General features: G+C 46.0%; 1 protein-coding gene across 1 annotated transcript; it reads right to left on the reverse strand.

The window, feature by feature from the left end:
• Positions 1–540: 540 nt before the first annotated feature.
• On the reverse strand, positions 541–11721 carry ERCC6L (ERCC excision repair 6 like, spindle assembly checkpoint helicase). Its single transcript, XM_030575654.1, has 2 exons — positions 11036–11721; positions 541–6030 (listed from the first exon to the last, which is right to left on the reverse strand). The coding sequence occupies exons 1-2, from the start codon at positions 11251–11253 to the stop codon at positions 2223–2225; spliced, it is 4026 nt and encodes a 1341-aa protein (XP_030431514.1). The 5' UTR covers positions 11254–11721; the 3' UTR covers positions 541–2222.
• Positions 11722–13186: the final 1465 nt, after the last annotated feature.

Here is a 13186-nt window from a genome sequence, read left to right on the forward strand (position 1 = left end):
AGACCCCTGGAGGTACACAGGTCTTCCAGCACATATATCAACTCATCTAGATATTTGCCTAGTTTTACAACAGGCTACATAAGACGCACTAGCGAAATCAGTACAAACAAATTTCATATAGACAATGACTTGTTTATACTGCTCTATATACTATACACTGAAATGTAAGGACAATATTTATATTCTAATTACTTTGTTTTATAATTATATGGTGGAAATGAGAAAGTCAGCAATTTTTCAGTAGCACCATTCTGTGGCACTTTAGTCTTTTTATGTCTGATTTTGTAAGGAAGTACTTTTTAAGTGAGGTGAAACTGAGGGTTACGCAAGACAAATTAGATTCCTGAAAAGGGTACAGTAGTCTGGAAAGGTTGAGAGCCACTGCTGTATAGCACTTTTTAGGAAAGCAAGACATCCAGAACCCAGCTAAAATTTCCTTGTCAATACTCCAGTCAGAAACTTGTTCAGACTGGAAATAAGGTGTAATTTTTAGCTATTGGAACAATTTACCAAGGATCATGGATTCTCCATCACTGACAATATTTAAATCAACTTTGGATGTTTTTCCTAGATCTGCTTTAGGAATTATTTTGGGGAAGGTCTATGACCTGTGTTACACAGAAGAGCAGAACAGATAATTGTAATGGTCCCTTCTGGCCTTGGAATCTATGAAACTGACAACCAGGCTTAAGACATCTTTGTGCCTTATTTTCAGAGACTCTGATCGAGATGCATGGCTGCTCACTACCTCTAGCAAAAGTCACAGACTTCTTGTCTCACAGCACAAGACAACTACAAACAGTCCACACAAGTGAAATTTAAGTTAATTCCTGCTTGGATGTTGGACTGGTCTGTCTAAGTAAAGGCTGAAAACTGGGCTATGGCCCATGCCCAAGTAAATGTGTTAGTCTCTAAGGTGGCACAAGGACTCCTTGTTTTTATTCAATAAACATATGAATTACTTCAATAACTGTGCTCAGGCATATGCCCCTCTTAATGTGGTATGGGGAGAAGGCACATCTGATTTTCCAAACAGACTGCAAGGGTGCACAGCAGCCAGGAGGCTTGTTCTCATTTGAGCCTCTTATGGGAGGGGACATGCTGATTGTTGCCTAGTCCCACATTTGAATTCATGTCAGAGCATGAGCCTAACCCTGGAAAGACATGTAGCTTAGTTACAACAAACATTGTGTATTTTGGCTACAAGGATTTTAGGAAAAGAACCTTTGTCCCACATTGCCCTTCCCCAACAGCTAGAGAGGTAGCCGTAGGACAAGGCAGCATCTACCAAGACAGCGTACCAGCCTGCTCTCATCACCAGATACTCCCAACTTGGCAGTGCTTTGCTCTCTCCCATCTTCCCAGGAAAGGCAAGTTAAATCCACAGCAGTAGCTGGATGGATTGAAGCTACTCCTGACTGTTCCGCAAGTGTCTGTGCCAAGATGAACAGTTCAGTAATTCCCCCACAGGAAGTTTGGGACAGATACACAGCACTCCTAGCATAGTTAATGAGACATAACATCAAGGACACAAGTGAGTAGCAATGGGTACCATAAAACCTTTGTACTAGTCCAGTTCAGGGGCCCAGCAGTAAGTTTCCCAGCATTAAGTCAGATGACCACATGCTTCAATGACCGACATTGGCTTCACAGTTGCAGCCTAACAGTTTTCCATGCTTTAGTAATCAAGCCTCCCTCTTCAGTTGGTCTATGGAGGAACAAAATGTATTGACCAAACTTGAAGGCAAAAGCATAAAATACATAAGCAAGTTAATATATTGCAAATAAAACAGACATGAAGTATAGAAAGTAGTAGTTTTTTTTTTTTTTAAACTTTAAACATTTTTCTAAACATACAATTAGTGGGACTTTTTGCCTTTGTGAACTGCATGCAAAATGAAGACCCTTCTCTCCAGCACCCAAGTGCTAGTTACAAATTGCTCTTGAAACAATACCTTGCTCACAGAGATGCAATTGTAAAATTTGCTCTATCCTCTATAAAAAAAAATATTCAGTATGGGTATCTCCCAAGTCTCTCTCGTAGTTAGTCTCACTTCACTGTAGCTTCTGTCAGTGCCAGCCTTTTAAAAAGTCAAATCTTGTCCATTGTCTAAGTCAATTCTTTAGCTTAGATCAAAGTTTTGTTTTGGGTCCTTCTCCTCAGAAAAAGTGAGATTGGGTTTGTGATTGTTGTTTTGGGAATTGACTTGTAACCAAAATCTTCACTTCTGCGATAGTTGTTTATACAAATTTAAGGTTATAAGCATAACTTCAGGATCTCCATTTTTTATGTCAAGAGCTTGCAGGAAACAGTTCAATGCATCTTGTAGTTTTCCATTATCTTTCAGTTTCTTCCCACATTCTATCAGGGCATCATAATTATCTGATGTATGAAGAGAATCCACAATAGTCTGATCATCTTTCTGGCCTGCACTCTCCTTTGAAAAGCAGTCCATTTGCTCACCAGATAGCAGCTCAGGATCACCAGTAGATTCCTCTTGAGGCTCTTCCTCAATTTCATCTGCCTCAGATACAACAGACTCTGTATCATCTAAATAACTGGTTGTACCTTCTGTATCAAGTGTTTCTCCAATAGGTTCTTCCTCAGGCTCCACAGACTCCACACTATGCTCTTCAGCTTCTTCTACCATGAGTAGTTCTTGCACCTTATCACTATCCTGTGTTTGGCTGAAAGCTCCTACGGTTTCTTCAATATCCTCAACCTGGTCCAACACTACATTAATAAGAGATCTTCTAGAAGCTGTAGACCTGTTTCCTCTTGGGGAAAAAATGGAGTCTACCATAGATCTATCACATTTAGGAGTAGATGAAGTAATCCCCATCAGAGATGGACATAGAGGGCTGTTTAAGGGTGAGAACTTTTTTTCAAGCAGATTTTCATCCAAAATCATGACTGAATTATCTTCATCTTCGCTATCAGAAACAATTCTCCGAGCCCTCCTCTTTTTGCCAATAGGCATGTCATCACCACTTTCCCTCAAGGCTTCACTCACTGGTATAGAGTCATTTAGATTATCCATGGCTACGTTACAGGAATTCCCAAAGTCATCATGTTCTCTTACCCAAGAATTCATTGCAGAACTGCCACAGTTTCCTACTTGGAGATGAAAGCCTGTGTTTTCTGTGTACTCCAGTAATTTTCCCCTTTTTGAGACGTCTTGCTGTCCATCTTCAGAGTCTTCCAAAACAAGATTGAAGTCAGCCTGATACTGAGAAGATGCAACAGATGTAGTCTCCAAGCTGGCTTCATTCACATGAGACTTCTGGAGTCCACTAGGGAATTCTGACATGACATTCAATAGACTTTTGGATGCTACTGGAGAAGCTATCTGAGGATTTTCATTCCCATCATCTTCAGGGTTAGTTAGAGGATCATGAGTTTGAAGTGACATTTCTGCATTTCTGTATCTTTTAGGATCAGCAATGACAGATCCATTAAACGAAGGCTGTGAAAACAGTGAAGAGGTAATTTGGGCATTGTTTGTGCTATGTGAGAAATGAGAGTGTCTTCTTGATTCATGACTATGACTCTCTTTGTTAGCAAATGAATGAACTCCAAGGGAAGATGGTATAAAATTTGGATCAAGTTTTTGTTCAGCTTCATGTATATTGGATTGTTTCAAAACCTTACTGCTAGTAAGTAATTCATTAACATCCATATTAGACACATCCTGTGCTGGCTTCTCTTCCCCTGAATCCACAATAATCAAACTTGTCATTCTAGCACTGACATTAGCAACATCTTCATCCTCTGTAAGATCAACAGCTTCATCATTTGAAGGTTCAACTAATACAGGTGGTGAAATAAAGTGATTTGTGTTAAACTCTGGTGATTTCTTTTTTGATTGGGAAGACGATACTGGTTGTTTCAGCCATGCTCCCTCAGTATCACTTCTGATTCTTCCCATCAATTGGTCTTTGAGCTGAGATTCTAATTGGACCAGCTCTTGGGCCTTCTGTACCCTTTGTTTAATATACTGATGAGCTTCTTCATTCTCAGCCTGTTCTTCTTGAGCTATTTCTCGTGTATACATTAAGTCATGATCTGAAATGCCGAACATTTCCAGCGAGTGCAGATAAGCAATATGTTCATCCAGTTCTAAGTCAGTCTTTCTTTGAGTGGCATGCAAGGACTGCAGCTGAATCTGCGTTGCAGAGGTTCGAGTATCTCCTAATGTAAAGAGCTCCCTTAATTCCTGTTTAGTGAAATACCTAAATGGGTTCTTTTTGTCACCAGTAGTTTGTCTTATTAATGAATCCTTGAAGACTTGTCGCCTATATATTTTTTCTTCCACTGTACCACAGGTAATCAGCCTATAAATCACCACATTTTCTTTTTGTCCAATTCTATAAGCTCTGTCCACAGCTTGGGCATCAGTAGCTGGATTCCAACTGGGATCAAAGATCACCACTCTGCTAGCTGCTGTTAAGGTTATGCCAACACCACCTACTTGTGTAGTAAGCAAAAAGACAGAGTAATCCTTATTACTCTGAAACACACCAATCCTCCTCTCCCTTTCCACTAAGTGTGTCACTGTTCCATCAATACGCATGGTCCTAAAATTTCTGTGAGTTAAAATGCGCTCTACGATATCCAGCATTTTTCTTGATTGAGAAAATACCAAAGTTCTATGCCCCTCCTCTTGCAGCCTTTCTAGAAGTCCCATGAGGAACAGCAATTTCCCAGACTCCTGAATCAGAATCTCATCAGAGAGATGATCAATTTTGTTAGCTCCTGAAAATGCATCCCCTTCATTCTCATCATTCTGCTCGGAGTAACCACCTCCTTCCAAGCCAAGCTGGCTACATGCTCGTGCTGACAATAACCTGGGATGATCACATAGTTTCTTTAAGACATTCAGCTCAGCCAAAGGTGACCGCGTTGTCATTAACACCTCCTTCACATGATCCAAAGAGAGAAAGTTTCTGTATATTTCTTCTTGAACTGGTGCTAAATACACCCACACAATGAAGTCATTTTTTCTGGTAAGAGAAGGCATCACAGGAGCAAAGTTCTTACTCTGATCTTCAGGAAGATGGGTTTTCACTTCATCAGACTTGTACTTCTTTTGTATGTCGTCTTTAGTTCTTCGAAGAAAGTATGGTTTTATAATGGTCATTAGATTTTCAGAGATCTTAAGACCAAGTGCTTTCTCTCCTGGAGTCGCATCTTTCTCCCTTGCCCTTGTAATAGGATTCTCATATTCCATTTTAAAGGTCTTCGCAGTTCCTAGGAGGGCCCCCTGACATGCAAAGTCAAACAAGGACCACATCTCACGCAGATTATTTTGGACTGGTGTCCCTGTGAGGAGGATGCGATTTTTTGCAGGAATAGCATATACAGATTTAGTGGTTTTAGCAGATGGGGACTTAATTTTGTGGGCTTCATCAAGAATAATATAGTCCCAAACAAACTCTTGTCCACTAAGGCTAGAAAGCTGCTGCCAGTTATTGATCAGCATTTGATATGTTGTGATCACTATGCCATTCTTTCTTTGGATTCTCTCTAGTTTTCTGTTACGCTCAGTCCTGCTGGTGCCATGAAAATCTTTCACCCTCAGTCCTGGAGTCCAGTTGGCAAACTCTCTCATCCAGTTGCTAACAAGGGTGGTTGGCATGACTAGCAGTACAAACTGTATGAGTTCAGCATCAAACATCCCAGAAAGGAATGCAATGATCTGGATAGTCTTTCCCAAACCCATGTCATCTGCCAATATACCTCCTTGCCTTCCATCACGGTAGAGGCTGTATAGGAAGGCGACACCTTCTCTCTGATACTCAAAGAGTTTGTTGTGCATCTCTCCATAGATCATTAGACCACTGTTACATACATCCACAAATCCCTCTTCTTCCTCTGTGGCAAGTGCCAGCTCTGCAAGTGTTTCCTCAAGCCTTTTGATTCTGCTTTTCAGCTTTTCACTGGGATGAATTTCATTTGCAAGATTGAAGAATTTAAGAGACTCTTCCAGATTTCCATTTCTGGCTGCTTCTTTTGCCTGAGTCACATACCTATAGAACACAAAACAAAAGAGCAATGTTTGCAGGAGTCAAACAATTAACACAAACATGCACAAGTCCATTTGTTTTAACATTATTAAGTCTGATGTTTGTACAGCACTTTGAATATATTAACTATCCAAGAACTTCGTTATAGCAGAACAGCTGCTCTGCCATAGTTAAGGTGAAGACTAGCTTTCTGCTTAGAAACTTAACTGTTCTAAGTGTTCTAAATGCCATACAGTTAATCAGATTGCCTTGAAATTTCCTCATTGGGGGCACAGGATACAGTCAGTGATCCAAATTTTGGGGCATTTGACCCAGAGGTTGCAAAGGAAAAATAAAAAAACAGCCTTTTTTTTTTTTTTAAGTTGACACAATCTAGCAACTTGTTTTTGCTCACAGGTAGAGATCAAACCAGGGTTCTGATTATCACACCAGGTCAAAAACACTTGAGTACCCCAACAGAGCACATGGCACCCAACAGCCCTTTGGAAGTCAAACTAAAACGTTCTTTGAAAAAGTTTGTATCTCCACTCTTGCACATTACAGCTCACGTGCCCATTTACACACCTACAGAATTACAGTGAGCATGTGCAGAGAGGGTCTAACCATCTGGAAAACCACTTCCATATCACAGGACCTGGGTATCTGTGAGGATATGTTATAGTCATCAGATCTGTGCACCACCTCATGCACTGTTCTTCAAATCCAACCCAGAGTAATATCTGAAGTAAAAAAGCAGGCATGTTCCGTCAAAGGGGCGGGGGGGGAGGGTTTCTATTTTTGGGAAATGTACTCTAAGTACAGAATACTCAGAAGATGCTGAAATTGTTCTGGAAAGAAAATAAATTACACATGCAAATGGTCACTGGGAGGGGAAGGTGGTTAGGGATGCAAGAGTCAGTGGGAAGAGGGGTTTGGGTCTCCAGTGAGCAATGGGAGTATTATGGCAGGTAAATAAATGGGAATGGGTGGGAGAGGAGGGAAGGAGTTGGGGGGGAAGTAGGAGGGGAGAAGACAGCAGAAGTTGGGGAATATGAGGTGTAAGAGGAAATTGGGGGTTTAGGGGTGGGGTTGTCAGTCTTGAATTCTCCCTTTCCTTGTGTGTGCTGGGATTGGGGGAGTCCAACCCCTCTGCAGGGGGACTGAGCCCTCTACCTGTTATATGTTCTAAAGTCTGGGGGATCCAGTTCTCCCTGAGATGTCTGAGTCCCTCTCCCTGCCCCTCCATGTGAGCTGGGATCTGGGGTGCAGAGAATGAAGGTAACAAATTTAAAAATCTGAAATCCAGAAAATAAATAGTTAAGATATATGTTCCCCCTGTGTGGAGTGGAGGGAGGGAGGGAGCAGGCAGGCCGGCCGGCCAGCCGGCCGGGCGGGGTGGCTAAGGAAGCCTGTCTGAAGCATCAGAGGGGTAGCTGTGTTAGTCTGGATCTGTAAAAGCAGTAAAGAATCCTGTGCCACCTTATAGACTAACAGACGTTTTGGAGCATGAGCTTTCCTGGGTGAATACCCACTTCCTCAGATGCACGTAGTGGAAATTTCCAGGGGCAGGTATATATATGCTAGCAAGCAAGCAAGAGATAACGCGTCAGTTCAATCAGGGAGGATGAGGCCCTGTTCTAGCAGTTAAGGTGTGAAAACCAAGAGAGGAGAAGCTGGTTCTGTAGTTGGCAAGCCATTCACAGTCTTTGTTCAATCCTGAGCTGATGGTGTCAAATTTGCAGATGAACTGAAGCTCAGCAGTTTCTCTTTGAAGTCTGGTCCTGAAGTTTTTTTGCTGCAGGATGGCCACCTTAAGGTCTGCTATAGTGTGGCCAGGGAGGTTGAAGTGCTCTCCTACAGGTTTTTGTATATTGCCATTCCTAATGTCCGATTTGTGTCCATTTATCCTTTTCCGTAGACACTGTCCAGTTTGGCCGATGTACATAGCAGAGGGGCATTGCTGGCATATGATGGCGTATATTACATTGGTGGATGTCCTACCTGCCACATGGGGCCACAACCGTGGTACCCCTAACCCACCGAGCAATATCATCAATCTATCCAACTACACACTCAGCCCAGAAGAAAAGTCTGTCCTACCTCGGGGACTCTCGTTCTGCCCTGCCACCCCCACCAACATGATACAGTTCTGTGGCGATCTGGAAGCCTACTTTCGCCGTCTCCGACTCAAAGAATACTTCTAGGACAACACTGAACCGTGCACTGATACACAGGTGCCCTCCCACCAACAGCACAAGAAGAAGAACTCCACATGGACTCCTCCTGAGGGTCGAAATGACAGTCTGGACCTATACATTGAATGCTTCCGCCGGCGTACACAGGCAGAAATCGTGGAACAACATCGCCTGCCTCACAACCTAAGTCGTGCAGAACACAATGCCATCCACAGCCTCAGAAACCACCCTGACATCATCATCAAAGAGGCTGATAAAGGAGGTGCCGTTGTCATCATGAACAGGTCTGACTACCAAAAGGAGGCCGCCAGACAACTCTCCAATACCAAATTCTACAGGCCACTTCCCTCAGATCGCATTGAGGAATACACTAAGAAACTACAGCATCTACTCAGGACATTCCCTACACTAACACCAGAAGAAATCAACATACCCCTAGAGCCCCGACCAGGGTTATTCTATCTACTATCCAAGATCCACACACCCGGAAATCCTGGACGCCCCATCATCTTGGGCATTGGCACTCTCACTGAAGGACTGTCTGGATATATGGACTCTCTACTCAGACCCTATGCCACCAGCACTCCCTGCTATCTCCGTGACACCACTGATTTCCTGAGGAAACTACAATGCATTGGTCACCTCCCAGAAAACACCATCCTAGCCACCATGGATGTAGAGGCTCTCTACACAAACATCCCACACACAGATGGAATACAAGCTGTCAGGAACACTATCCCTGATGATGCCACAGCACAACTGGCTGCTGAGCTCTGTGCCTTTATACTTACACACAACTATTTCAAATTTGATGACAATATATATCTCCAGATCAGTAGCACTGCTATGGGCACCCGCATGGCTCCACAATATGCCAATATCTTTATGGCCGACCTGGAACAACGCTTCCTCAGCTCTCGTCCACTCACGCCCCTTCTCTACCTACGCTACATTGATGACATCATCATCATCTGGACCCATGGGAAGGAGACTCTGGAAAAATTCCACCACGATTTCAACAGCTTCCACCCCACCGTCAACCTCAGCCTGGACAAATCTACACGGGAGGTCCACTTTCTTGACACCACGGTGCAAATAAGTGATGGTCACATTAACACCACCCTATATCGAAAACCTACCGACCGCTATGCCTACCTTCATGCCTCCAGCTTCCATCCCGGACACATCACACAATCCATTGTCTACAGCCAAGCACTGAGGTACAACCGCATCTGCTCTAACCCCTCAGACAGAGACCAACACCTACAAAATCTCCACCAAGCATTCTCAAAACTATAATACCCGCACGAGGAAATAAGGAAACAGATCAACAGAGCCAGACGTGTACCCAGAAGCCTCCTACTGCAAGACAAACCCAAGAAAGAAACCAACAGGACTCCACTGGCCATCACATACAGCCCCCAGCTAAAACCCCTCCAATGCATCATCAAGGATCTACAACCCATCCTGGACAATGATCCCACACTTTCACAGGCCTTGGGTGGCAGGCCAGTCCTTGCCCACAGACAACCTGAAACATATTCTCACCAGTAACTGCACACCGCACCGTAATAACTCTAGCTCAGGAACCAATCCATGCAACAAACCTCGATGCCAACTCCGCCCACATATCTACACCAGCGACACCATCACAGGACCTAACCAGATCAGCCACACCATCACTGGTTCATTCACCTGCACATCCACCAATGTAATATACGCCATCATATGCCAGGAATGCCCCTCTGCTATGTACATTGGCCAAACTGGACAGTCTCTACGGAAAAGGATAAATGGACACAAATCAGACATTAGGAATGGCAATATACAAAAACCTGTAGGAGAGCACTTCAACCTCCCTGGCCACACTATAGCAGACCTTAAGATGGCCATCCTGCAGCAAAAAAACTTCAGGACCAGACTTCAAAGAGAAACTGCTGAGCTTCAGTTCATCTGCAAATTTGACACCATCAGCTCAGGATTGAACAAAGACTGTGAATGGCTTGCCAACTACAGAACCAGCTTCTCCTCTCTTGGTTTTCACACCTCAACTGCTAGAACAGGGCCTCATCCTCCCTGATTGAACTGACCTCATTATCTCTTGCTTGCTTGCTTGCTAGCATATATATACCTGCCCCTGGAAATTTCCACTACATGCATCTGAGGAAGTGGGTATTCACCCAGGAAAGCTCATGCTCCAAAACGTCTGTTAGTCTATAAGGTGCCACAGGATTCTTTACTGCTTTGTCTGAAGCAGGGGAAGGAGTTCCAGCTGGGGGTGGGGAGAGGGGCCCAGCTCAGTGCTCAGCTTGGGCTACATAACCAGGTAGCATGAGGCTCTCCAGTAATAATCTGTGACAGACGTGTGCGCAGCAGCGCAGGGCAGAAGACAGTAAGGAGCCACTTCAGACATGTCCCTGGTTTCTGCAGAACCAGCTCATGGCTTAGTCATGGGGCGGGGCGGGCAGCGGGTGGAGGAGGAGACACACCAGCCTGCTCTCACCTGCTGATAGTTACGGTAACAAGCCTGCCATAAAGCTGTCAGGGTTTGGGACATAAAGCGCAGAGGGGATTTCTGTGAGCAATCACAGACCAGCCCCGCCTCCCAGCGGAAGGAGCAATGAGCTGGGGCCATACCAGGTTCTGAGGCTGGGTGGCCTCGGGCAAGTAGCCTCTCCGTGCCTCAGTTTTCCCTTACAACGGGAGAAGGCAGTAGAGCTCCGTGAGCTCCACTGCGGCCCCGGGGGGGGGGCCAGCCCTGCCCCTGCTCACACGCCAGGCTGAGGCAAAACGATGGCAACAGGCATCCCCGCCTGCTGGCGCCCCGCTCTCACCTCTCGTAGAGCCCCTCCGGGCCGGGCCCCGCCATGGCGCGCTGCTGAGGAGAGAGCGGCCCGCTGGTCGCCGCACGATCTTTCAAAATGCCCGCCGCCTTCCCGACCTGCCCTGCGCGGAACCGCCTCGTCAGCCTTTCACTCGCTGTATGCAAATAAAAGCCGGTAACATCAGCCAATCGGCGCTTCTCGGCCGCCGCAAGGGGAAGGGCCCCCATGAGTCCTGGCAAGGGGGTGGGAGGAAGAGGACGAGAACTGGGGGAAGAGCGCGGGGCCAGAGGACGCGGGTCAAGGGAGAAGTGGGGCAGAGGACACGGGGGCTGTGTGGCCTGCGATTGATATTTTCTGTGGGTCAATGGACCGTGACAGAAAAAAGATTCCCCACCCGTGTCCTAAGGTTTTCAGAAACCAATGGGAGTTAGGAGTTTACCTACTTTTGAGTATCTGGACCAGATTGTTCCTTTCAGTGTGTTCTCCAAAGTCTCAGAGTAGCTCTCAAGGTTTCCCAGCACACACCTGGATCTGACGGGTATGATCTCCAAAGAGGGAAATGGTGTCTGTCAGTGGTTTTCAAACTGTGGGTTGCAGCCCAGTATTAGGTTGTGGAATGTAAGGTACTGGGTCGTGGCAGCTCTGGTCAACGCCAGCGGCGGCTCCAGGCACCAGCGCTCCAAGCGCTTGCCTGGGGTGGCAAACTGCAGGGGGCACCCTGCCGGTCCCTGTAAGGGTGGCAGTCAGGCAGGCTTCAGCAGCATGCCTGCAGGAGGTCTGCCAGTCCCGCAGATTTGGTGGCAATTCAGCAGTGGGTACCATAGGACTGGGGACCTCCTGCAGGTAAGCCGCTGAAGACAGCCTACCTGCTGTGCTTGGGGCAGCAAAAAAGCTAGAGCCGCCCCTGGTCAGCACTGCTGACTGGGCAATTAAAAGTCTCGGTGGTGCTGCCTGGTTAAGGCAGGCTAGTTCCTACCTGTTCTGACACCACGCTGCACCCCAGAAGTAGCCAGCAACAAGTCCGGCTCCTAGGCAAGGGGGCCACAGGACTCCATGCGCTGCTCCAAGCACTGGCTCCACATTCCCATTGGCCAGCAACTCACCAATGGGAGCTGTGGGGGGTGGGGGGATGCCTGCAGGTGAAAGCCACTTGCTTGCCTCTGCCTAGGAATTGGACCTGCTGCTGGCCGCTTCCAGGGTACAGCGCAGTCTGCGGAGCCAAGACAGGCAGGAAACCTGCCTTAGCACCCCCACTGTGTCGCTGACCGGGAGCTGCCAGAGGTAAGTCCATGCCCCAATACTCTGCCCCAGCCCCAAGCCCCCCCAAACCTGGAGCCCCTTCCTGCACCCCAAATCCCTGCCCCATCTCAGAGCCTGCAGCCCCAGCCCAGAGCCCTGACCCCGTCCTACACCCCAACCCCCTCCCACACCCCAGACCCCTCATCCCCAGCTCCACTGGGTCATGGGCATCAACAATTTTCTTCAACTAGGTCACCAGAAAAAAAGTTTGAAAACCACTAGTGTAGGTGATCTGGATAGGAGGGCAGGGTTAAAAGGAGAACGCTATAGTGTTGCCATGGTCATTTTTGGAAAAGTCTCAGGATGGCCATAGTGCAAAAGGCAATAGTAACTGAAATAGAGGATTTTTTGGCATTAGGAACCAGATTGCTACTCAGGTGTAAACATAGTCATTAGCGATTATGTATATCCATTCTACTTCAGGTGCATGCACCCAGAGCACCAGAGTCAGAGATTTTTCCCTTAGCAGTACCCATTGGGGTGGTGCATTTGCCCTCTGCATCCTTGTGCTGCCGCACAATCAAGAAAAGGATGGAGCCACCCCTGACCCCCCATCAATTCCTTCTTACTGCTCAAGATTGGTAGTCAGTGCTTTGACTTTGCACTCCATATGTTTTATGAAAATATGCTTAGGAATGTGAATATGTGTAATTGGAATACGCTTTATGCAAAAGGTCTCTTGTAAGGTATCATTATAAAGCTTATCTACTGAGTGTGTTCATCCTATTTGTTTGCATGTATTATTTCTATGTCTGGAGTTAGGAGAATAAGGCCATGTCTACATCTAAAATTTTGCAGCGCTGGTTGTTACAGCTGTATTAGTACAGCTGTATAGGGCCAGCGCTGCAGAGTGGCCACACT

This window comes from Gopherus evgoodei, chromosome 9 (genome assembly GCF_007399415.2).
Source record: "Gopherus evgoodei ecotype Sinaloan lineage chromosome 9, rGopEvg1_v1.p, whole genome shotgun sequence".
Classification (NCBI taxonomy): Eukaryota; Metazoa; Chordata; order Testudines; family Testudinidae; genus Gopherus; species Gopherus evgoodei.